Source organism: Gossypium raimondii, chromosome 4 (genome assembly GCF_025698545.1).
Source record: "Gossypium raimondii isolate GPD5lz chromosome 4, ASM2569854v1, whole genome shotgun sequence".
Classification (NCBI taxonomy): domain Eukaryota; kingdom Viridiplantae; phylum Streptophyta; class Magnoliopsida; order Malvales; family Malvaceae; genus Gossypium; species Gossypium raimondii.
Genome location: NC_068568.1, coordinates 1,366,525 through 1,393,084, shown reverse-complemented (window position 1 = coordinate 1,393,084; position 26,560 = coordinate 1,366,525). Strand labels below are relative to the sequence as shown.

Genomic DNA, 26,560 nt, shown 5'->3' with positions numbered 1-26,560 from the left:
TACTATTAATATGGTTGAAATCTATATGTAATAGTGTATTATTAATAGATTAAATTTGCCATTAATCATTTCATTAAGCTAAGTGTATATATTCTATATATATATATGGGTTGAGTCTTAGCTCAGTTGGCATCGGCATTATTGCCAATGTAAGAGGATGTGGATTTGAGTACGCTGAAGCACATTATCCTCTTATTTAAAAATTGGTAAGGGATAGCTACACTCGTAAGAAAAGCTTAAGAATGTTCGGTTTAAAGGTTAATATTCATGCAAGCTACTATGAATTAAGATTATAGTGAAATAGCTTAAGATTTTAGTTGTGAAATTGAAAAATAGATATTCCTATACTATATTTATTAAGTCAAATCTAAATTCGATTGGATAGATTGTGAAATATAAATGTTTTGAACATTAGAGTAGTAAAGGACTAAATTGAATTAAATGCAGTCATGTTTGATGTCATTGAACTGTGTTGAATTATGTGATTAACGAGGTTTTCGTAATTGTATTTGTTAAAGATCTATGGGGCGAGAGACCAAGAGCTGTACTATGCTGCACAAGTAGAATTCGTAGAGAACTACACTTCTTCTATTTGATTTTGATTAGAATAGGGTTTTTCAACATTTAAATAAATGCAGTTGAAACTACTCGTATCATTCATTTTTCAACATTAGTGAATTTATTCTCCTCTGCCCGTGCTTTTTTTTTCCGAAAGGATTTCCACATAAAATTTGTGTGTTCTTATTTTTCTTATTTTGTGATCATTCTATTGCCATTATTGACGTCTACTATAAAACTATTACCGAAACGTCAAAAGCTAAAGGAAAAGAAAAATCAGACATCGTTTAGCTTTTGTGATTTGTGCTTCTATAATTCAATTTCAATTTACTTCCATAGACTAATTAATCATTATAATCAATATGACTATGCATCGAAATAATGATATCTTTCCATATAAACTTTGAATAATGGACTCAATTGGTGATATTTGGAAAACGTGATAAATACTCGAAATTGAGTTTGCCATGTATATAAATATTGAGATGTTGGCAATGAGATAGTTTGAGTTACTTTGACGTAATGTGACATCACATATTCGAATCATGCGATCAAATCAGGTATGAAGTGTTACAAACAGTCAAATTGAAAAAATTTGTTAGTCCGTAAATTGTTGTTAATATTTAAGCTAGCATAATTATAGTTATAACTTTGACTTTTCGGATCAAATTCAAAACAAATAAATTAAAATTTTAATTTCGGATCCAACCAAAGTAAAATTATAATAAGAATATTAGAACAAATGGTAAGCCCACCCGATGTCTATTAAAGTGAAGGTAGCCTCACATTTATATTATTCGCATGCATGTTACGAGGTTAATTATTAAATATTAAAGTGAAATGCCCATTTGATTTGATGAGTTGGAAAGAACCAGAAAGACAAGGGATTTTTGAAACAAATTCTAAATTTACATAAATAAAAAGATTACATTTTATTCAAAAAATATTACACGTTAAATCAAATAACAAACTGGTCTTTTCTGTTAAAAATTTCACTCATTTCTATTATTAAAAACTAGTATGACTGACAGAATAATCAGAGAAGTAGTGCTGACATACAAATACCAATTTTTAATAGTAAAAATGAATAAAAATTTTAATAGAAAGACTCATTTACTCTTTGATCTAACGTACATAAACTAATTTATTAGGAAAAAACAAAATATAATCCGACTCTTAATATAAGAATCTCCATAGTACTTTTATAGTAAAATTACGAAGCAACAAGTGAAACTAGTTCGTTCGGAGAGCATTGCATCCGATCATTGAAAATATAATCCGTTATAGTATGTTTAATAATCCAATTCGCTAGAGACAAGGTTAGAAATTTTTTTGAGAGGCAGAATGAAATTATAAATTTTAATAAGAATTTAATATATTTATATTAAAATCATATATATATATATATATATATATGGGAGCTTTGACCCCTTTGGTTACATAGAAATTTTTTTCTTAAGCCCCTCAAACATTTTATTTAAGCCCTCTAGTTCTTAATTGAATGAATTTTTTTATTTTTGGCCCCCAAAAATAATAATGCAATTTAATCCCTTTTAACTTTAGCTAGAGGTGTGCATGGGCCGAGCCGGGCCAAGCTCAACTAAAAATTCAGGCCCGTTTGCCAGGCTTGGGACAAAAAATGGGCCTAAAATTTTGTCAAAGCCCGACCCGGATAAAAATGCTAAAACCCGGACCCGACCCGGCCCACTCATATTAATTTTTATATAATTTTAAAAAATATATATAAAACATCAAAAATACTAAAAATATCAAAATAAATATTTCTCAACAAATTGAAAATAAATTTTAAAAAATATGTATACTTAAATAACACTAAGATAGATGCAACTTAACAAGCAAATGTTTTTAAAATAATAACAAAATTAACAATAAAATAAGTTTTATACAATATCCAAACAATAACAACAAAATAGTAGCAATATAATAGTAAAATGGTAGCAAAATAAGGAAAAAATAGCAAGAAAATAATATTTTTTTTAAAAAAATTAGATTTTTTTGTCTTTTAGTGAATTTGGGCAGCGCTAGGCCGGGCCTGGACCAAAAATGCCTTACTCAAGGCCCAGCCCATTTTTTAAACGGACATTATTTTTGTCGAAGCCCATTTTTCAAGCCTATATTTTTGCCCAAACCCTCACATTTCGGACGGACCTTCAGGCCGGGCCAAATGGCCCGACCCATGAGCAAGTCTAGCTTTAGCCCCGCTAGAAACTTTTAGCTTTAGACCTTCAAAAGTTTATAATTTTATCTCGACCCTCAACTAAGATTTTTGGCTTCACCCCTACACATATCCCTAGTACATGCATATATATATATATATATATATATATATATATTCAACATACTTTTAAAACATTAACAAATACCATTATTACAAAAACATATACCAAACACTCAATGCTATGAAATCAACACGTAAAATTTTATAAATTTCTCTGCATAAACCCTCACACAACATAATCAAATTCCCTACACCAAAACGGTACTCAAGATTCAAGCCTAACACAAACTCTCTCTCACACACACACAATCTCCCAATGAAGTGTGACCTATAAAACAAATAAAATAACTGCAAATGATCTTTAAAATTCCTCTATACATTTCATACTTATAACATTTACATCCCCACAGCGCTGAAACCGAAGACCTAGCAATATATGGTACGGTTATGGTATTAGCCTCACTCCTCTCCTTGATTGAATATTCCATCTCCTGATAACTTGTAACATTATTTGATTCCAAGTATCTATAGGACCTGGTAGACACCAATGGATGCAGTCGTTCTGAACTCGGTCGTGAACCCCGTTAGCAAACGGAAACGGATACATGTATGGTCCTGGATGACCATCGGGCCTAAGTAAAGACAATTTGGTTACATCCAATGTCTCTAATCTCAACCTACCTTTAAACTTCTTAGCATTTAGCTTTGCAGTTTCCATTTCTTCAACTTCAACAGCTCTCATCTCTGCATCCATCCCTTCAACCCTTTTCTCTCCTTTCCTATAAGGTTTTGTCCTCGGACACGCACCAAACTTATCCCATTGGCCTTCAAAATGCGAAGGTGAAAACGTGGTGAGGAATACATCAATCCCATCACCATGATTAGCCCCTTTCCTTTCAATTATGGTCTTAAGAGCAGTCTTTATAGCCTTCCTCATCACACCATAAAACCCTATCTCACTATGGTTTAGTCCATTACAGTAATGGCAACATAATACTGAACCACTCTCATAATAAACAGCTGGATGAAGAAACCAATGACCTATTGATAATACAATCATATCTATATGAACCAAATCAGCTCCCCACCTCTCATCAACACTATCCACATACACTTCATTATGATTTGGACCAGTTTTTGATTTCTCAACACCCCTAACTAGAAATGGTGACCAATAAACTGATACAACAATTTTATGAGAATCAAAATGCCATCTCCGGAACTTGTTATCTGCCCCACTTGTGTAAACCAAGTTAGGCTTAGAGACAGTAGCTAACATGCAAAGAAGTGATTCCAATTGGTTCCTAGCAATTGAATCACCAACAAAAGCTATATGTTTGTTTCTAAGTAAGCGCAAGAAAGTGTTGGGATCAAACCTTGGAAGCCTACATTTCCTTGGTTTCCATCTCCAATAAAGATAACCCAAGTCAGGTCTGCCATGTAAGATGCAATTTTGACCTTCTTTGATTGTACCACAAGTTGTGCCATTGTATAAAGGCCCATCCCTATCATGCACCCATTTGCCATTGCTGTAGTTACATGGATTTTCATAAACATTCCCCTCTGCGGAAAATAAACAAACACATGTGAGCAACAATAAACACACCTAATCCAATACCGAAAACCCAAAAAAACAAATGAATGACATTGACAGTGTACCTCTGGAGAAAGATACAGGAGATTGGTTAATGGAAGATGAAAAAGGGTGAAAACTCAAGCGAAAGAGAGCTATGAGAAGAAGAGAAAAAAGGGCATAAGGGGCATAAACAGAAAAAGGCAAAAAGAGCTTCTTGTTTAAAGAATAAGAGTTAGAATGGCCTTTGAGTGGACTTGTAACCCCCATAGCTCAACTGGTTTTAAGCTATCAGCTTGTTTTGGCACTTTGGGTCAGATTTACTTCCCTTAAAAACAATATATAAAGTCCCCAAATTGTGTTCTTCAACAAGAACCGAAATGGGTTCTACAAAAAAGGTTGGAACTTTTTTGGGTCAAAAAAATGAAAACATGAAAAAAAGGAATCTAATTTATGAATTTTGAAGGTTGGGGCAAAAAGCCAACTAATCTATAGGGAGAATTCAAAATTGTTGTAATAAACAACAATTGTCTTGACCAAATTAAAACAGGTGTCATTCTCTTAAGCCTTTAACTCCATTTCCATGACTGTTTCTTTGCTTTCTTCCTTACTTGCCTGCTGCTTAGTAAGCACTTAACCGTATACATGTCTATAAAAAAGTTAAATATCACTATTAGTCCTTATACTATACATAGGTTATGTATTTAGTGTGTATATTTTAAGTTACTGTACTTTTCAAAATTTGAAATTAACGTATGTTAACAACTCGCTTTGAATCAAAATTAAAATTTTGAAATTTGAAAATATAGAGATTGATAATGATTCAATTGGAGAAAATAGACTAAATCGCAACTTTGTGCATAGTATAAGAGTAATACCGAATTTAACCAAATGGATTTAATAACGGTATTTAGGTTGAGACCGAAATTTTAAATTTTAGAAAATTTAAAATTAAATTTGACAAATTTAAAAAATAGGAGGACTAAATTGACATCTTTAAATTTTTAACTTTAACCCTATTCAAAATTCTTAACTACGCCATCGAGCCTTAATCATTAATGAGCTTATAACCTTTTCTTATTTATTTACTTTCTTTCATATGAAATAAGAAAATAATGTATTTCAGCACATTCGAACTTACGTCCTCTTGCACCAGCAATAATGCCGATGCCAACTATGCTAAGACTCAATCGATAATGAATTTATAATCTTAAATAAACCTTTTATAATTTGTAGGCATTTATTGGTAAAAGGACTTAAAAGAGCAAAAGAGAGCAATTTGTTCACAATTTTATTTATATTTCACAATATTGTATACAAATTATCAATGCATGCATTTAGCTCCAATAAGCAAAACATTGACAAACAAACAAGTGATGCTAGACTACAATTAAACATATTAAAATATATTATCACTTAGTGGACAAAATTAGATGTCCACAGATCCTACACGGATATTTTTCGATACCGAATTGGCACAGTGATAATGCATTTTTTTTTGCTCATAATTCTTTAAACTTTGTATCATATATATATATATATACATATGACACAATTTCAGTGCTGCTAAAAAAAATTTGTATTTTCTCAATTCTTTAAACTCTTTACCGCATCCTAAAACCCATGCCTAGGCCTTTTGCATTTGTGCTGAAAATAAGTTGGAGTTCTCTCACACATTCCGGCATCGACGGCCGCTCTCCGCTCTCAACACGGACGCAACGTGATGCCAGGTTCGCGAACATAGCTATAGATTCAATGGTGTATGAACTCTGAGCCATCTCTGGATCAATCACTTTACGTAACTTCTTTCGATCATTCAATATATGCCTAACCTGAAACATGCATCACCAACTTATTATTCTGTTTGCATTCTAAGTTACTCAAACCCGACCGTAGGGTCGGATAGAAATGGGAGCCAGGGGACATTGGCTCCCAAATTTTTGGAAATTTTCACCAGGCATTTAAAATTTTTGAAAATTCTCATTATGTCCTTAAAATTTTTAAAAAAATTGATTAAATCCCTTATTTTTAAAAAAATTTCATTAAACCCCTTAAAATTTTTGGAAAAAAAAATTTAATTTGCCCCCAAAACTTATTACCAAGATTCACAACCGCTTGATATGGCTAAGACGGAAATGTTCAATTATTCTTTTTTTTTAATGTATTTAGAGAGTTTTGGATAATCATATTTTCATATTAACTAAATATGTATTAAACATGAGTGTCAGACATGAATAGATTTTTTTTGAAAAAATGAAGAAGTAACGTTTACGAACTTGGAGTACAAGGTTTTGATCATTTGGTCCTTGGTTTATGTCAACAGCTCTGCGTCCCGTTAAAAGCTCCAAAAGAACCACTCCGAATGCATAAACATCACTACGTAAAGTTAGTTTACCCGTCTGTCATCCAAAAAAAAGCAAAATTCGTGAGCACTCTTTCTGTCCATTTTACGGTTCATGAATATTCTTTTGAGGTTCGTGACTATCACTTTCAATTTTTGTTGATTAAAAAAATCGTAAAATTTTAAAGCATAAAAAGAAAGCATACTGATGTATATTCAGGATCAAAGTAACCAAATGTTCCAAGAACTCTGGCTGTCACATAAATGTCATGACCCTCTGGCATCAATTTGGCCAATCCAAAATCGGATATCTATAGGAAACAATACCAAAGTTGGGGGTTAGTTATAACTTGTTCAACGGTAGAGCTATCTGTCTAAGCTTAAAATCTTGTATGTTATTTAAGAAGGTTCAGGCAAAAATATTAAGTTTAAAAAATGAACTTCGGCAAAAATAATTAAGCTTGTTTGAAACATGAGTAGGACTTGGACTTTAATATTCAAAGTTCAATCCTGACTCGTTTTTTTATTTTGTAATCAATGGCAAAACATTTCATTAAGTTTAGAAGGGTCTAATGAAAATTTTAAAAAAATTTGGGAGGTCTAATTAAATATTTTTAAAACTTTGAGGGTCAATAAAATTTTAAATTTTGAGAGGATTAATGAAAATTTCCAAAAATTTAGAGAGCTTAATTAAGTTTTTTAAAATTTTAAAGGGCATAATGGAAATTTTTCAAAATTTAGGATGCCACGGTCTATGGTTGGTTTTTCTTCATTTATTTTATGTTTATGTAATTTGTATTATATGAAAACTAAATATGTTATAATATAATGTAAATTAAAAAATGTGTTAAAGTAATTTATGTTCAGAAATTTAGAAAAGAAAAAAATCTAATTGTAGTAAAAATGTTTGCATATATAATTACTAATCATTAAATAAAAATAATATTTTTTAATAAATACACTAAATCTAAAAATAAACTCGGGTTAGCAATTTACAAATCTAAACTGATTTTGACGAAAGTTGAAGTTCATATTTCGAATTAAACTCAACTTAAATAATTATGTACGATATTGATAATCTGGCTCGAACTCAATCCGATACTACCTATGAAAACTTCTATCCACCACTATCATACTCTTACCTTCGCTTCAAAGTTGGCATTGAGAAGGACATTGGTGGACTTGAAATCTCTATGAACAATTGAAATTCCAACGGCAGAGCTTGAATGGAGGTAAGCAAGCCCCCTAGCTGCACCAAGTGCCACTTTCAACCTTGAAGGCCAATCCATTTTTGTTTCACCAATACCTATTGTTGTTACGGTTAAAAATTATTTTCGGAAAAAGCACTCAATAAATAACTTTTTGATTTATTTCTGTAAATACTTTTTAATCAATCAAATTACTTATCAAGTTTCTCTATTATAAAGATTAGTTTAATTCAATCTTTCTATTATTAAATAGATCAATTTAATCTCCGTACTAAAAACAAGAATTGAATATGACTAAATTTTAACGGAACAACGAATCCTAACTCTATTAAAATTTATCATTATTTGATTTTTTTTACTAATACATGAACTAACCTTATTCATTTTAATCGTATAGAGACTAATTTAAACCAATTCTATAATACAGGAACTTGCCAAACCCAAAACCATTTTCGGCTTAATCTGACTTATGTTCATAATATTTAAAAATGTTTATATATGTTATAATTAAACTTAGGGTGGGTTTGGGCGGGCGGTGCGTTTAGCTTATTTTTTTATCTCACCCTACAGTGTCGCTACAATATTTAATCCCACCATCACCGCTGTTTTTACGCTAACCACAAGTAAACGCACCGTTCATCCAAGCCCCTTAATTTTTAAAAAAAAATTATTATTTAAATCGAAACCCACCATTTAAATGATCTTGCAAGTTCCCTTTTTGCATGTATTCATAGACTAAGAACCGATGCTTCCCATCAGCACAATAACCAATCAAAGACACCAAATTTGGATGGTCGAGTCGGCTTAAGATATCCACTTCCACACGAAATTCACGTTCGCCTTCTGCTTCTTTGAATGCTGGAAGGTCCATTTTTTTTATTGCAACAACCTATAAACAATACACACAAAAAGAGCAAATTTTGTTTCTTTAATGAGTAGGGGTGAGTGTTTAATCAAGTTGAGTCAAACTGAATGAAAATTTTTCAAATTAATCGAGCCGATATGTCTTACAAAACGAATAGGAATTTGCCACTGAAACCAAGATCATAAAAATATACCTCTCCTGATCTAAGAGTGCCCTTATAAACTCGACCAAACCCTCCTTTCCCAAGCAGATTCTCATCACTGAAACAACCCGTTGCTTCCTCCATCTCCTTAAGAGTAAAAACAGATGATCCATGGCGTCTTTTCATCGGCCTCGATGCATGATTTCCATCAATTTGCCAACACTCAACTGGTTTATAGACCCCTGTGAACAAAAAAAGGTAGGTAAGCAACAAAATACATATAAAAATCTAATTATATCATAGTTCAAGGACCAAAAATAACATACATGGGTCAGTATGATCCTGGGATTTGCTTCTTCGACGCTTATTCCAAGCTGAAACTAAACCGAAAGGCATTGTTTTATAATTTCGATGATTTGAGTTTTTTGTTTTTTCGTTTATATTACATGGAACAGGCAATTTGTCGAACAGTTGATGTGCATGACAATAATAATGATGAAGAACAGACGAAAACGGATTAAAAAAAATAGCTTAAAGATTGAGAAAATATTAAGAGATGGCAATGGGTTCTTATGGATGTTTAAAGATGAGGCTATAGATATTTGAAGAATCTCTTGAAAGAGTACGTATTGAGCAAGTGAGGTTTAGTTTTAGAAAATACTCAAACAACAAGAGGAGGGATGTGCTTGAAGGAAAAGAAAAAGGGTGATGGAATGTGTGAAAAATAAAAGAGGTTGGTAATTGCTTTGGCTTACCTAATTTTGATTACAACCCATAATTTTAAATATGGTATTGTCACGAATCAACCGATTTCTCGAACTATCTCGTGAATATATAATTTGAAATTATCCTCTTGAGTACTACAGGGTTTAGTTTGGATGGACGATGCGTTTACTTTCAATAAAATTAAAAACAGCGATGGCGATAAAATTAATTACTGTAACTGTGAGGTAAAGATTCCACCGCACCACAGTCACCACCCATCCAAAGAAGGCCTAAGTCTCTTAAGGTGAAAAGGTAAAAATAAGTTTTAAGGGACCTAAATTAAATTATAATTTTTTTAGGAGTAAAGGACAATTTTACTATTGTACTAATTTATAATTTCATAATTTTTCAAAATAATTTAAAAGCAATTTTACCATTTAGAGAGGTCTAAGTCCATTACCTACCCGTTAGATTCGCCATTGTTGCCATTATTAGGTTTTGCTCTTTTATTTTACATACCTATCTTTTAGGTAAGGAGGAGCCTTTGCCTCAAAATTTGTTAATTACATTTTAGATCCTCAAAAGTTTATAATTTAACTTTAGCTCTGTTAAGAAATGGTAAATTTATAATTTAATCTCTCTTGAAATTGTAAACTTTTAAGTTAATATGATGATAAATTTATATTTTGACATCTTTAAAATTTTATAATTCAATTCTAACAATTTTGAAAAAAAAACAATTCATGATTTCGATCATAAGCACAAGTCGAAATTATCTTCTTTAGACAATCACAAATCCCTCGACATGTTCTTTTGAAACTTCGAACTTTATCTTCGCGTATTCAAACTCATATCCTAACACATAAAAGAATGCACTTTACAAAATGATTATGATTAATCATATGAAGCTAGTAAAAACTTGATGGGCCTATGGGTATTCAAAGAAAATGATTTATTTTTGAACAATCTCATTATAGGTTCTGATCATATCTGCTCTATTTGACATAATGCCTAGAACTACCGATAATCAGGATAAGCCGCTTCAGCGCACTCAAACCCATGCCCATATAAATCGAGCTAAGACTCAACCGGCTCAAATAAAACGATTTTAGATTATGACAAAAGGTTCCATTACTCGAATCATACCATATATAAGTACACAATATAATAAAATTACATGAATGTTTCAAAATTTATGCATCATTTTACTGGTCTTTCGAATTTTAACATACCATAACCACGATTATAACACGAAAATTACACAAGAAGTGGGTGGTGTTTTTTTTTTCTTTAAGGTGATTGAGATTTGAGAGTCGCCGTTGAAAGGGTGCTTTCATTCACTTTCTTTTGGTGCTAAAGCTTTATGATTATTTATTTTGAAATATGCTATTGTTGTCATGAAAATGACCAGAGATTGGTCTCTAATTATTTCATGTTAACCCCAAATTTGGAACTTAAAAGATACCAATGAAATTCTTTCATCAAAATATAGCAGTCCAATTTTGCTATTAATCCCTATATTTTACGTAATTTGTGGATTTGGTCATCGTGTTATGAATTAGTTAATTTTTAATTTTTATATTTTTTGAGTTTTTAAATTTTAGTCCGGATTCAAACTATAGCAATTAAATCCAATCAGTTAAAATTTGTTGTTAGTCTTGTATTATGCATAAAATTATTGATATAATCCATGTTTTTCGATTGGATCATTCTTAATCATTATAATTTGTTTGAGTAATATGTGAAACTAATAAGTGACATGATATTACACGTGTGAAAATAATATCGTAACTACATCAAAATTTAAAAATAATAGAACTTAATGAATTTAGCAGTTATTATTTAATCTTAATTTAATATTTAAATTTCGACAAACTCTCTCTTATGTTGATTTAATAGGAAATTTATACTATAATTGCAAAATTTAACCAAAAATAGATTAAAAAGGGTTTTTTTCTACAAATTCTCTCAAATTGTGACAAATTATCTCTTTCTAATGTTGCTTTATACTATAAAATTATTTAAGTATAAATTAAAATTAAAAAATTAATTAAATACAAATTAAATCGTAAAAAGAAGTGACCTAATGGCGTTAGTTTATGACGGGTTACCTTAAAATAACGACTAATTGGCTGCTTATTATTATTATCCTCAAATAAAACCAAAGACTTCAAAATTAATGGCTTACATTACAAATTGTTATGATGTTCCTCATTATTGACCCGTTATCTATTTACCTGATTAGGGCTGACCCGATTTTCTTTACTTCAATAGTGATCGCTTGCATGAATTTGCATGTGGTGGGTTTGCAGCATCATGCAAGCGAACCCATACTTAGAGAATACGTATTAACCCTAGAATAGGGTACGTGTTGGCATACATGGGGTCTACCTAGAATGTCACATCCAGGAACTATATCATATAAATAGGGAAATTAGTCTCTTTGAAGGATATACTCACAAAAACACTAAACACAAATAAAAGAAAAGAAAAACACATAGACAAATATTTCAACCTTTTGCAGCAATTCTCTATATTTACAAAAGAAATATATCAAATTTCAAAAAAAAAAGAAAAAGAAAAAGAAACATATTATATTAATTGACTGAACTACAAGCAGAGTGAAAAAAAAATACTTATATTTGATATATTTCTTTAATTGACACCGATCCCGAATTCAATCCCTGAATAATTCTTACCCCTTATCAATTGCAAATTTAACGACGTTGGTAAAGTTCCTCAACATAAGATCCAAAAACTAGTGTGTTTTACAACATAAACGTTCTAATATTAGAACTACTCATCATTGAGATATCCTTTGGTGAGCTGGAACACTAAAGAACACTAGCATACATCCGACATCTTTGGTGAATTTACTTGAAGCGACCATCACTTCGTTTTCAGTCAATCCTTCGAATTTGGACAATTCCTCGAACAAGGTTTCATATTTTTGCACAAACATTGCTTTGGTCACGATGTTCATGCTTAGATTGTTGAGTGGGGACTCTAACCTATATCACCAAGCACTCCTACTATCCTAATAAGGTCTTCCTCCTCTTTCTAGCCTCGTTTACAGATTTTGACATAATAGAGTTACCACTGTCAACAACTTCCGGAGAATCCAAGTACTCGTAGATATCTTCAACTTTTCCTTCATCTTGAACTTTAAAATCAAATTTTGGACACATATTTCACATCTTGAAGATATTTACTACATGATTTTAGCTAGAAAAAAAAAAGTAATCATTATTTTCATAATATAATTATTGATTTTAATATTACGATGAAGTTCATTAAATATTTATTTACTATAATTAATCATTATAAAGCACTATTTGACTAATAACTAGAAGTCTAGAATCTATTCGAAGTTAGACTAGAGTAAATATACAAAAGACCTATACATCAAAATAAAATTTAGACTAAAAACCCATGCATAATTTACAATAAGTGAGACTCGAACTTACAAACATGATCAATTGATCCCAAAATGCTAAAGAAAAAAAAGATGTATACCCTTACTCACCAAAGTAATCAAATTCTTGCAAATGTTCAAAATCTCAATGATGTTTGAGCCAGACTAACAGGTCGGATCAAAAATCGATTGAGGTACCGATTGACCTGAGCTTTTATTTTTTTTGAATTTTTAATTATTTTTTAATCTAACTAGTTGGATCGACAAGTCGACTGTTTGATTGGTTTAACCACTTTCCTGAATCTAAAAACATTGTAAAATCCCAAAGATATGAACATCAAAATAAACCCTACATGCTGTACAAATGCAACCAAGCGGCCTTGTTTAGGGCTTTTAAGACTTGCTTTTGATTTGCTTATTTGCCACTGCCAAATCCCCATTGGTGCTATGTTTGAGTTGTGAGAATGCTGGAAGTGGACTACCCAAGGTGTACTTTATGACTAAAATGTTTAGCCGCAGCAACCATCTTAGCCTCAGGGCCACTCGGTTCCGCAGTTTTCGTGCTTTCGAATTTAGTATCTTTTGAGAACGGACGGCAACATGAAGACAACATCGACCTTAAAAACGATGCCCACGACGAGCTCCCTTTCTCGTGTTTGCTCATCTCAGGTTTAAACTGTATTGAAAAAATAAATCAAAAGAGAACCCAATGAAGAGATATTGAGTTTCCTGTTTTGCTTTTTGAATTGATTGATGCTATATGGTTTGTTGCACAACATGTTTTTGTGGGAACTTTATAAAGCAAATATTTTGCTTGGGGATCAAGCAGACTTGAAATTCTTGGTCTTTTTTTACCATTGTTTTCCTGCTGACCTTAAAAGCTCTTCAAAGGAAGTTGCTTGGCTACTGTCTTTTTGACCATGCAGCATGAAATCTCCAAATCCTTGGGTTTCAAGGGTGGTTTTTTTTTTTTCTTTACAAGATTCAAGTTCAAGATTGAGATTTTTCATTAAAAAATGTTTAGTGTCAGATCGAGTTTAGAGTAAATCCATCTTGTCTCATTCCAATATACTTATAATTTATATTATATACAAGTACGGTTTAAAAAAACTTTTAAATAAATCAATATTTATTTTATTGCTTATTATATTATTAATTTTGAATAATATTACTTTATATTAATTATATCCAGAAAATTTATATTGTTTAATAAATTACATAACTTAAATCCCTAAAATCATGTGATATTAGAAAAAAAATAGCTTATTAAAAGCTTCTATTTTAATTTTATAATTACTTTTATTTAATTTAATTATAATTTCTTAATTATTAAAAATAACATATATTTTAATATTATGAATTTTTGTTATATATTTTAATTATAGTTTTTTTTTTTAATTTTAACTTGACCACTTGTGGGGAGGGATCGTTTTCACCCCCGGGTTTCCCATTGAAAACCCAGTTTTTGACTTGAAACAGTTTTCATTATGGGTTAATTTCTTCAAACATCCTCAAATTTTTATTCAAATTTTAAATTGGTCCAAAGCATTAAAACATTCTAATTGATCTTAAAAACATCGGTAATAAATTAGTAATTCCATCAATGTAGCCACTAAATGTCAGCTCAAATATGATATGAAGTATGTATATAACGCATAATCATATTATAAATATGTGCGATATATCTCTTGTATGAACAATTTTATCTTATTAATTAAAGAAAAGGGTCTACTAAATTTTATTAACGCTATTTTTATTAACAAGCCAGACCCAAATTATTTATGCAATAAATACACGTATTTATAATTTAATCCATTTATTTTAATAAAATAATATCCTAATCAAAACCGAACCAAATTCAATAAAAACCGAACCGAACATTATTGTTCGAATCTAATAATATTATAATAATAACAATAGAACCCGGAGTTTTAACTCGGGTTATGCAATCATCCTTAAAAGATAATATCCAAACCCGGTTTGGATTTTGAGTTCCAACATTTACAATGAGGTACTTACATATCTATGTCATATATTTAATAGCCACGATTGAAAGAATTCGATCGGGAGCGAATATTTTGATGATCGTAACTGTTATTACCATTGTCGACGGATTTTATGGTCTTAGATTCACGTGTCCGGTCTCGTTCTTGAACTGCCCCGAAAATGATCTCGTTGGTTTTCTCATGACTCTGCTCATAGTAAGTACGTGGTGCAGATAACAGATAACGATGGTGTTGCTGCTGCTGTGGATCGGCATCCCATCCATTGTAGAAGACTCGGCTTTGACGCAACTGATGGATCTTTTCTGCATCTTTGGACATGAAAGGATATGTTTTCCGCGGAGTTGGGGCTCGGGTATCAATTGGTGGAGGCTCATCTTCATCCGGTATCACAAAGCTCTCTTGTGTAGGCCAAGGCATTGAATGGTTCGGTTGTTGTTGGTGCAGTCTCGGTGACTTCTTTCTGAAAATTTCCAAAACGGAAACACCACCGTTGTGAACAAGCTTCCGAAGGGACCCGAAGAAGCCTTCGTCTTGCTTCTCTTGTTCTTCTTCGGTCGGAATTAAAGGTGGTCGGACCATTTTCATGGGTTTATGATACGGACTCGATAAGGTAGCATCCGTTCTAACCAAATCCTGATCCTTCAAGAGTGTATAAAAAAAGCGCTAATTTTTATAAGATTTCGGATATGCATTGAATCTCTAAGAAAAATGAAGACTCGGAGTAACATAGTAGCCAATCATATGTAAAATACCGCATACTCACGTTCTGGGATGATACAATGGTGCCTACACGATGTTGCAGCAGAGCTAGCATGTAACCAAAGAATCCGGCACCGATAAGTACGGCAATTCCTGCAATGAAAGAAATTTATTAGCATAAAGCTCCGATACCAACTAATGAAGGTTGATCCGAGGGGGATTAGTTTTACCGAGGGGAAAACCACTTCCATACTGATAGGCACAGTCATCAAAACGTAGTTGAATCTCTCGGATGGCTCGGTTTCCTCTATCTATTACAAGAAGGGAGCAACTGCTTCCAACATAGACCACATCGAAATCATCAGAAAACCTTGCATCTTCACTCGGTCCATCCACATGTCTCCCTCCTCGGTTCCATTTCCCACCAGCAATCGTTGTAACACCTGAATATGATTTCAATCATATGATATACATTACGGAAATTAGCATAACAATAACTGTAAAAGTTCACCAAAGGATTCTCATTCATATTTTTAAGAAAAAGAAAGGTAAAAGTATTATAGAGGCCCCTGTACTAAGAGTCGGATTACATTTTGCCCCCTCTCCACAAAAAATGGAAAAATTAGTCCCTTTAGGTTAAATCAAAGAGTAAACTGATCATTCTATTAAAATTTTCATCAATTTCTACTACTAAAAATAGGTCCATGTATATCAATATGGTAAACGTGACATGCCACGTGTTATTGTCTAATTATTCCATCAACCAAGCCAATTTTTAATGGTACAAATTGATAAAAATTTTAATAGAAAGAACCAATTTGCTTTTTGATCTAACGTACAGAGATTAATTTATCTATTTTTTTAATAGAGTGAGTAAAATGCAATTTTAGTCTTAGTACAAGGGCCTCCATGGTACTTTTATGAAAAAAGAATATACAATGGCTCATATAAACAATAGTCACATTGCTAACCTGCATCACTTATCTTCCTGATTGCCATATTCATAGTATCCGAAATATAAATGTTCCCTCTATCATCTACGGCTAACCCTTTTGGATGATTCATCCTTGCGTCTCGGGGCTTCCCGTCTACATGTCCAGGGTATCCTTCAGGTGATCCGGCAACCAGCCGTGGTCTAGTATCTGCGATTCTCCAGTAAATTTAAACGAAACAAACACAACGAAAGACTTTTCTCATGGACAAAATCGAAACCATAGCACAACTACAAAATTGCACAAGCGAATACTTATATCTTTACTTATGATCAATCTTACCTGAGGTTTTAAACACGCACGAAGCCGATTAGACCAATGCAAATTCGCTTAAAAATTGTCATAAGTAAAGCAACAAAACATAATATGAATAACATTGAGGCAAGAGCACAATAAGTAATGCTAGTTGCTCCAATTCTTCGTCTTTCTTGAAATACTTGTATTTGGCACTCGTGTTTGATGCATTTACTAACAAGAATATGTAGATATAACCCTCAAAAGATCCTTCATATAGGTGGGAATATATATAAGAAATTAAAGAAACCTATGTCCAAACATAACTTATCCGACACACAACAAAGAAAGCAATAAAAATTAAAAGGTCTAGTTGTGATTTTAGTCCCTCTACTATACTAAAGTTTGAGATTCCATGTATTTTTATTTAACACAACCTGGTCACCTACTTTTATAATGTTATTAGTATGTCCAATTTGATAATGCTGCCAATTGCTTCCGTTACAACCCTCCACCAAAACGGTAAATTAGCTAAATAATCCCTTGAAATTTTATGAAATCACAAGTTAATATAATGGCAAAATTGCACTTTAATCCTTCAAAATTTTATTATTCATTTTTTGCTCCCTCTAAAATAATTTTCTGGCTTCTCCCCTACTTCTGTTAAACACTGTTATATGGACAAACAATCAGGGCCATGGTCTAGTCAACCAAGGGCGAATGCAAGAGGAGATGATAAAATTGCTTCTAGGGTCCCTTGGAAAATTATAAAAATATAAATTAGTATATCGTTAAAATTGCCTTTTGCCCTCCTCTAAGAATTTATAATTCAATTCTGGCCTCCTAATTTGTTTTTCTACCTTCACTCCTATAGTCAACCATGTTTAAACAATAACAAATTTACATATCAGTCCAATGTCTAAAGTTGTTCTTAAAATCAAAAAAATCCATGTGATCTCTTCAACTCCAACAAGTAACTATATCAATTTACACCTACTAATAACATTATAAAAGTAAGAAAAACCAAGTTTTAACAAATTAAAGGGCTTAAATTCCAAATTTCAGCTTAGCAGAGGGACTAAAAATCATAATTAAACCAAAAAAACATTAAAAAGAAAGAAGAATATATCCACTTACATAAAGATAAAGAAGCTGAAATCCTATAAAGGTTGCTATTAGCAGAATCCAAAATCAAAAGCTCCCCATTAGGCAAAACCTCAACAGTGTGAGGCTCAATCCCAAGTTTACTTCCATCGAACACAGTCTCAATAGTGTATCCACCTTCAAATTTCACCATTGGACGCCCAGTAATAGCTAATATACACACATATAATAAAATCGGTAAAAGTTACCATGGAGGCCCTTGTACTAGGAGTCAGATTGCATTTTGCCCTCTCTCCACAAAAAATAGCTAATTAGTCCTTGTAAATTATATCAAAAAGTAAACTGGTTTTTCTGTTAAAAGTTTAGTTCAAAATTGGTGTCTATATGTCAAAATGAGATGCATTTTGCAGGGCATGTGTAATTGTCTAGTTATTCTGTCAGCAATGTTAGATTTTAACAGTAAAAATAGATGAAATTTACTCATTAATTTAATGTATAAAGACTATTTTGCTATTTTTCGAGTAAAAGGGCCAAAATTTAATCTACCTCCTAGTACAGGGACCTTCATATTACTTTTACCTAAAAAATCACATGGAAACCACCATAATCAGATACCTATCACCAAAGCAAATGTGGGTTTCAAATGGTAAAAGAGATCTAAAAAAAGAAGAAAAACCTGTTTTGGTAGTGGTTTTGAGTGACCATAACCATTTCAGTGAAGCAGATAAAGCATTAGAGAAAAACCCATTAAGAATCCCTGCAAAAAAAAAAAGCAATAAATCAAATTCATTTCTCTTCAAAGCAAAAAATTGTTTATTTCTTTTGAAAGCTTACTTGCAGGTGAAGAAGTAGTGGGAGCTGAAGAGACAGCTCCAAGAAGAAGCAAAGGAGCTATCACACACAAAGCTGATACATTTTTACCCATTGCTAGTTTTCACACACGAAATGAAAAACAAAATCATAAAAGAGAGCTCTTGTGGATGAAAGGAGTGTTCAAGGTTTATACATTGGAAAAATGAAAGCTAAAAACCCAGTTTGAGAATCTGGGTCCTTTTTTTTTTGGCAGAAAAAGGTACCTCTTCAATGGTGTTTTTTTTTTTTTTTTTAATAATAGTGAAAATATGAAAAGCTTTTCTTTTCCGGAAAGATGAGACTTGTGATTTATGTATTGAGCCTTAAATGCTACAGTCTTTTTTGTTTGGGTTAATATACTACTTAGTCCTTATTTTGGTTTCAATGTTTAATTTGGTACTTAAGTGTTTTTTTTTTCTTAATTTGGTATTTTTATTTGGTTTTAATGTGCAATTTGATACCAAATCAAACGGTATCATGTGGCTTAACATTTAAACATTGAAACTCAATTTGTTACCAAATTAAACATTTAAACTAAATTCAAGTACCAAATAGTATATTAACTTTTTTTTTGTTTTTATAAAGGGTTTAACAGTCAAGTTTACATTTATTCTCTACCTAAATCTAACGACGTGGGTTCAAGTGCGTTAAAGTGTATTATCCTCCTATTTATGAGTTGAGAAGGGATTATGAGTAGTTCTAGCCATTGTATCAAAAAGAGCAGATAGGATCGAAATCTATAATGAGATTATTCAAAAAAAAAATCTAAGATGGTTTTTCCATTTTTCTATTTCAGTTTATTGTCTAGATTTTAATTTGATCTTCTTACTTCATAAACATTGTAATTGAGTTCTCGAACTATTAGTAACATAATCATTAGATCTTTTCTTCTGCCTGGCCAACAACTTAGACGCTAAATACCCGCTTAAACCTAAACGTGAAATATATTTAAAACACGTTGATCAAATTTTAAACTTGTGTGCACCCATAGTACAAATAACTTAAACTCGGCGTGTTATTAAAAAAAGAATAAAAGAAATGCCCTCCTGAAATTTAATGATATTTTTATTGACATATCAAGTTTAAAATATTCATGTAGTAAGTATTCACGTATTTAAATTTTGATCTATATGTTTTAAATACACTTTAGGTCACGGAGTAGTTAAAAGGGGTAGACAAGGCCTTGACCCCTTAGCTAATATCAACTTTAGTCTCTTCAATTATAAAGTATTCAATTTAAGTCCCTTTCAAACAAAAATTTTACCTTCACCCCTCCGAACTTTTAAAATTTTATCTTGGCCCTTTCTATTTCTAATGAACAAAAATGTCCTTTAAAAGGCTATTTTTCACTTAAAATAATAATAAAAAATCTTCACAATATGTGGAACATGACAAAGATTATATGGTTCATTTTAACTAATTTTAGTGAGAATAATTACCCTTTTAATTACTTTTTTTTATTTTTCTAATTATTAAATTAGCTTTATATCTAGATTTTCCCATGGTTACCATTTGTTGCATTGAAGCAGCAAATTGAGCATTCAATAATACAACAGCAAATGGGAAGGTGGGGCTTCAAGAAAAAGATGGATGAGATTAGGGTGTAAAATAAATATCTATGATTGGGTATTTTTTTAAGAGTTAATTGCATCAAACATTTTCAAACTATTACTTTCATTTTAAATTGGCCCCTAAACTTCAAAATATTCTAATTACTTCCTTGAACTATTGACGTTATATCAATCAGGCCTTTTCATTATTGCAACTGTTAATTTAACTACTAAATGACACATAAAATCTTAAGTAACATAATTTATATTATTTAAAAAAAAGTAAATTATTTCGCATAACTTTTAAAATTAAAAACTAAAGAAAAGTAAAATCGAAAAAAGTGAGAGTGTGCGAATAATATGTTCTATAAAGCTTCAAATCACAAAACCAAGATTTTTACAATATCTAATTTTACAATATTCATTTTATTTAATTTTTTCATTTTAAATTATGTCTCATCTAATGTCTCGTTAATGTTAAATTAACAATTTTAGTAACGGAAGGACCTTATTGGTTGATAGTTTAAATATGTAATTAAAATATTTTAAAATTTAAGGACCAATTTAAAACGAAGATCACAGTTTGTGTTTAAATTATAATTCATGCTCAACTTAGATGGATAAAATAATAGAGCAATAATTTGTTTTTCAACTACATAAAGAAAATGCATTGAATATGATAATTTAATTACAACTACTTCATTTTTTTTATTTTCTCTGATAAAGAAAGGAACATTAATTCATTTTACATTATTTAAATCAAAATAATCAAAAAAATATCAATTAAGTAAGAAATTTAAAAAATATATATTTAAGATTTTCAAAATCGAATGTATAGTCAAACTGATTATGTCATCGATTCATCAGTCCATGCAGTTCAATTAAATAAATGTTTAAAAATATAAAAATTAAATATATATTACAAATATTACAAATCCAGTTTAACCACCCGATTCAATCATTTTTTACTCGTATCAACTAATTCAATATCCTATCCTAGACCATTACCCCAACCGCTTTCCGGTCCCACCTGACTATTAGTCCAGTACAATTCAAACAATCTTAATAATATTTCAATCACATTATACGTGAATTTAGACTTCTCGATCCATTAGTTTTAAGTCACATCAATCTAGATCGAGTCGTTTCAGTTAATGTCTTTTGAGTTTTGATTAATTTCAAAGTTCAACTTGTTTCGAGGCTCAAGCTTTTCGGTTCGAGTCATTACGTGAATCAACCAAAACTGTTGGATAGCACTTTCACTAACTATTTAACTAGCTTTCTAAACGTGTATGTGATACATATTACATATTTGTACATTACCAAAATTAAACATGGTAAACCATCCCAACCTCCATCGTCGACACATGGGGTACGGTTAATGCGAGTGTAGACGGCCGGCTATTTTTCTGCAAAAATTCATATTCGAAATCGATTACGAGTTTTTTTATCAAGATAGATCCTTGCTTAGCTCTAAGACAAGTGTCCTAATATGTAAGCTACCCCGACTTCCCTAGCTTCCATAAGTTCCCACAACTCTTCCATTGCTTCGGACTCCATCTTCGGGCTCTCCGGCATGATAAACCGTACTCTTTTTTCGGGGTTTAATTGTGGGTGGTGACTGTATCTCCTTCAACTCCAATGGACTGGCTTCTTCTATGTCATTTGAATCATCCTCGCTCATTTGAATCCCGTCCAAATGGGTCGAACATGTTCCGACAACTTTCATTTTATCGTCATTGTCGGTTTCCCGATCTACTTTAACATCATTAGGGGAACCGTTTTCGGACCGTGCAAACTCCGCTATGCTACAAACGAGATCTTTCTCGAACTCGATATCGTCTTTATGAAAATCACAATACCCGTATCGTACAATGCACCTATAAAGCCTGCATTCCCTAGGACCAATATGACCCACGAGAAACCGTTAGTCAGGTCTAACATGAGGGACTGGGACAGACTTGATGCAAAGGAAGACTAGGACTTGGTGGAAGGCTGGAAAATTAGTGACGAAATCGGAGAAGATTGCGGGGATTCCTGATACAAGCTGTGTGTAAGAGTCCAATCCCACGAACCCGTACCATGCCTAGATCGGGACTCAACGTGCCATAGTGCCAAACACACATGACTATCAGGAAGATGAAAGAAAGGGCAATTGGGACCCATGCCCCTTCGAGGAACTTGACTAGGGAAGCTGTGAAATAGAGCGCTTCGATCGTGCCGAAAAAGAAAACAAAGCAGATAGCGAGGAACACACTCTTTTGCCAGCATAACACAATTACCAAAGACATTAGGCAAGAAGTGACCAGCATCACAGTTATAACGGCCAAACCTGTTACGTATCAAGATGGATGTAAGATACATAACATGGTTTCTCGGAATAAAACAACATTTATTTTGAGACTTGTACGAGCATTACAAGGAAGCATTATCGTACCTGATGCATTACCCATGTGACGTGTGTCTCTAAAGCCAACAGTGACCGCCAAGCATAACACCATCAGGAGCCAATTAATCTCTGGAATGTAGATCTGACTGTGAATTTTGGACGATGTGTGGACTATTTTGACTTTCGGGAAACAACCGAGAGAAGAGCATTGTTTGATGATCGAGAATGTTCCAGTTATGATGGCTTGACTTCCTACTACTGCAGCGAGTATGGCTATAACCAAAACCGGCCATCGTAACTTCTCTGAAGCAATAACACATTGGATATACTTAGTTACAGTTAGCCCGAAGTGGCGAAAACTCATCTAAAATCTTAAGTCTCTTTGAGAAAAACTCGAGGTCCCTACCTGGTACGGATACATAAAATCCAATTTGATAATCACTTTTGATATTATGATGCCAGGATAGATACGCAGCTTGCCCCATGTATGCAAGAATTAAGGATGGATAAACCAAAGACGTGAAAGCAATCTGCAGACACCGGAATTCAGGTTACATAAAAGCACACAACTCTAGGAAGTTCTTTCGCACAATAGTGAACATTTCTACCTTTATTGACAACTGTGAAAAATGTCCAAGATCAGCAAACATAGCTTCTGAGCCTGAAACGTAATATAACTTAACCAACATCTATATATATACATATACTTAAGACATACTCAATCACAGACATGAACACAGTTACCTGTTATGCACAATAGAATGCCGCCTAAAACAACCAACCTCCTTGTTGTGTTTTCTTCAAGAATTTATACATATAAAACGGAGAAAGAGCTCGATATACATGAGGGTTCCAGTACATGATATTATATAAACCGATACTGCTAATGCAAAGAAGCCATATTAGAATCACAGGTGCGAACAAATACCCGACCCTATGCGTGCCATAATGTTGAAGTGCAAACAAGCATATCAGTATGATACACGTGACTGGAACCTCTACATCTGCAAAAATGAAAAAGAAAAATTACAGTTAGTAACATAAAACATGGTCATTCTTTTCGGAACTGTAACATCAGGCAGTGGCCTTGCCCCCCCCCCCCCCTTCAAATGGTAGATCTGCCATTTAGCCCCTTGAAATTTTATGATATTGTATGTTAATATAATGATAAAATTACACTTTGACCCCCCAATAATTTATGATTCATCTCTGGCCCCCCCCCAAAGCAGTTTCCTGGCTTCATCCCTGTCCCGAGGTGGGTCAATATGACCAAACACACTTTATCTACTAGTTTGAGGAGAATATATACATAATCATACGTGCCCCAGTTAGCATGTTGATTGATAAGTTTAACCAACTTGATTGAAAGGTCAATCCCAGGGTTCCACAAACACAGTACTTGTTTCAGGGTTTGAGGGACCCAAAAGATAATTGAGTTACATAAACACATCGTGAGGTTGTTGAAGAACTTAAAGGGCAATAGATAACAATCAAAAAGGACCTATAATCCACCAAACAACACTATTAACAGGGATTTGCGCATAGATTATAAGTATCTAGTGAAAGAGTACATAGAAACTTAGTCTAAAACCCGAGTTTCAGGATCGAAAATTATACTTTTCTGGTTCACACCACACAGTTAACTGCAGGCAAAGTAAGTATGAGGGGGTAAAACTACAGTGGAAGACCTCGTACTAGGAGTCAAATTCATTTTGCTCCCTTTATCTCAAAAATGAACAAATTAGTCCTTGTACGTTAGATCAAAGAGCAAACCGGTCCTTTCTGTTAAAAAGTTCATCCATTTCTACTATATGTCAGCATGAGGTACACATGGCATGTCACGTACAAGGACTAATTTATTCTTTGATCAATTGTTCAGAGGTTAATTTGCTCATTTTTTGACAATCTGACTCCTAGTAGCAGGCTTCCATGGTACTTTTATCATGTGAGGGGGAAAAAGATCTTACATTTGTGATGCTCTTTCAACACTGAAAGCTCCAAGCCAGACACCGCCGAGAAAACTACATATGAAACCGAGAACAAATCAATCAATCAAGTTTCAATGACACAATCAGAGGAAAAATATCCCATAATCATACCTGAAATAGCTGGTGTGAGTATACCATCACCAATCACCATACAAGTTCCAATCAAAGCAAGAACAAGTAAGAACCTTTGTAACACCCTATGTTTCTCTAAACTAGATTTCAACCTTGAACCCAAATTTGATTTTGGTGATAACCCATTAACACCACCATCTTTCTTATACTCACTCAGTTCTTCATCAGCTAATTGACAATTAGGGAGTGAGTTAACTCGGGCATGTCTACACAGCAATGAATACAAAGCAAAAGTACCACCTTCACCATTACCATCAGCTTTAAGCACTATGAATACATATTTGAGTAAAGGGACTAAAGTAAGAGTCCAAAAAACAAAAGATAAAACCCCATAGATCTCTTCATTTGTTTCAGAATGATGAATATCTTCATCAAATGTGCTTTTGTAAACATATAAAGAAGTACTTAAATCACCATAAACAACACCAAGGCTTTGGTATGCTAAAGTCAATACTGTTCTCCATGATTCCTTCTACAAAAAAAAAAATTGGGTTTTCACAAAAATGGTGAAACCAACACAAATTTGCAAAAAAAAAAAAAAAGACCCAATCTTTACCTACATGGTGAAAACCAGTCTCTAGATCCATAGATGAAGGGATTCAAAGAATGCCCATTTGCTAAAAGAGCCTCCCCCAAGTGTATATATATAAACACTGATAAAGTCTTAAAGGTTTGTTCTATTTGTAGATATAGCAGTTGAACAACTCATCAATGGAGCGTCAAAAGCAAAGAACAAAAACAATACCTCCAAAAAACACCCTCCAAAGTATAGAAGGGAAACAACAAGCAATAAACTTTAATAGAGAAACTTCCGGGATTTTTACTAAAATATTATAAAAAAAATTTAAAAATACCAAAATATTATAAACTTTTTATTATTTATCAAAATAATACAAAAAAAACAGAACAGTGGAAAATCGGATGCCACAGGCGGGCACCAAAGGTTTCTTTGCCAGAGGCGACACAAGACTAAAATATAATGATCTAAAGTTTCAAGGACCTGATGTACAAATTTACCATTTTAAATTTTGAAAGTAAAGCTATTTAAAAAATATAAACTAATTCGGATCTTATGTTTATGTGAATTTGATGAGAATAATTTATTAAATAAAAAAATTTACTAAATTTGGTGAGAATAGTTTATAATTATAATTTATTTTTTCTATTTGGGTTACATTTATGGGTGATTAGTTTTATTATTACTTTTGGTTTTTCAATAAAGCATGCCTGGTATTTCTATTAAATATTTAGAATTCTAATTAAGTAATAACTCTAATTTACTTTAATAAAAGTAGCATCGAGGGATTTACCAAAAAAAGCCATTTTTTTTATAAAATTACCGAAATAGGCCGGTTTTTTAATTATTTACCGGACTGGGCCATTTCCCCTAAATTGCGCCACGTCAGAGCGATGTCAGGGGACGGGGCAGAAGGTCGCGCTGATGTGGACGCGATGTGGACGCGCGCGTGAACAGTGCCCAACGGTCAAAAAATTGACCGTTGCCCCCCCCAACGGTCAAATTTTTTTTTACTATATAAACCATAAATTGTCTCGATCGTGACACACAG

At 32.5% G+C, this 26,560-nt stretch overlaps 3 protein-coding genes and 1 pseudogene across 5 annotated transcripts; all 4 read right to left on the bottom strand.

Annotated features, from left to right (window-relative positions):
- Positions 1-2,977: 2,977 nt before the first annotated feature.
- LOC105780903 (xyloglucan O-acetyltransferase 1) lies at positions 2,978-4,962 on the bottom strand. Its single transcript, XM_012605437.2, has 2 exons — positions 4,457-4,962; positions 2,978-4,360 (listed from the first exon to the last, which is right to left on the bottom strand). Exons 1-2 carry the CDS (start codon positions 4,638-4,640, stop codon positions 3,243-3,245), a joined length of 1,302 nt encoding a protein of 433 aa, XP_012460891.1. The 5' UTR covers positions 4,641-4,962; the 3' UTR covers positions 2,978-3,242.
- A 678-nt stretch (positions 4,963-5,640) lies between these two features.
- LOC105779764 (probable serine/threonine-protein kinase PBL28) lies at positions 5,641-9,729 on the bottom strand. The gene is made up of 7 exons (XM_012603688.2): positions 9,253-9,729; positions 8,978-9,168; positions 8,610-8,808; positions 7,854-8,017; positions 6,918-7,022; positions 6,647-6,769; positions 5,641-6,202 (listed from the first exon to the last, which is right to left on the bottom strand). Exons 1-7 carry the CDS (start codon positions 9,320-9,322, stop codon positions 5,975-5,977), a joined length of 1,080 nt encoding a protein of 359 aa, XP_012459142.1. The 5' UTR covers positions 9,323-9,729; the 3' UTR covers positions 5,641-5,974.
- A 5,174-nt stretch (positions 9,730-14,903) lies between these two features.
- Positions 14,904-19,216, bottom strand: LOC105779762 (uncharacterized). Of its 3 annotated transcripts, none has more exons than XM_052629073.1 (7): positions 18,916-19,216; positions 18,758-18,838; positions 18,115-18,291; positions 16,723-16,893; positions 15,982-16,194; positions 15,816-15,904; positions 14,904-15,715 (listed from the first exon to the last, which is right to left on the bottom strand). In XM_052629073.1, exons 1-7 carry the CDS (start codon positions 19,004-19,006, stop codon positions 15,083-15,085), a joined length of 1,455 nt encoding a protein of 484 aa, XP_052485033.1. In that variant the 5' UTR covers positions 19,007-19,216; the 3' UTR covers positions 14,904-15,082. The 3 variants fall into 3 exon arrangements, with proteins under 3 accessions (XP_052485033.1, XP_012459140.1, XP_012459139.1); XM_012603686.2 differs by having other exon boundaries at positions 14,904-15,685; positions 18,916-19,215; XM_012603685.2 differs by having other exon boundaries at positions 14,904-15,691; positions 18,916-19,214.
- A 2,496-nt stretch (positions 19,217-21,712) lies between these two features.
- Positions 21,713-25,775, bottom strand: LOC105779158 (potassium transporter 6-like; annotated as a pseudogene).
- Positions 25,776-26,560: the final 785 nt, after the last annotated feature.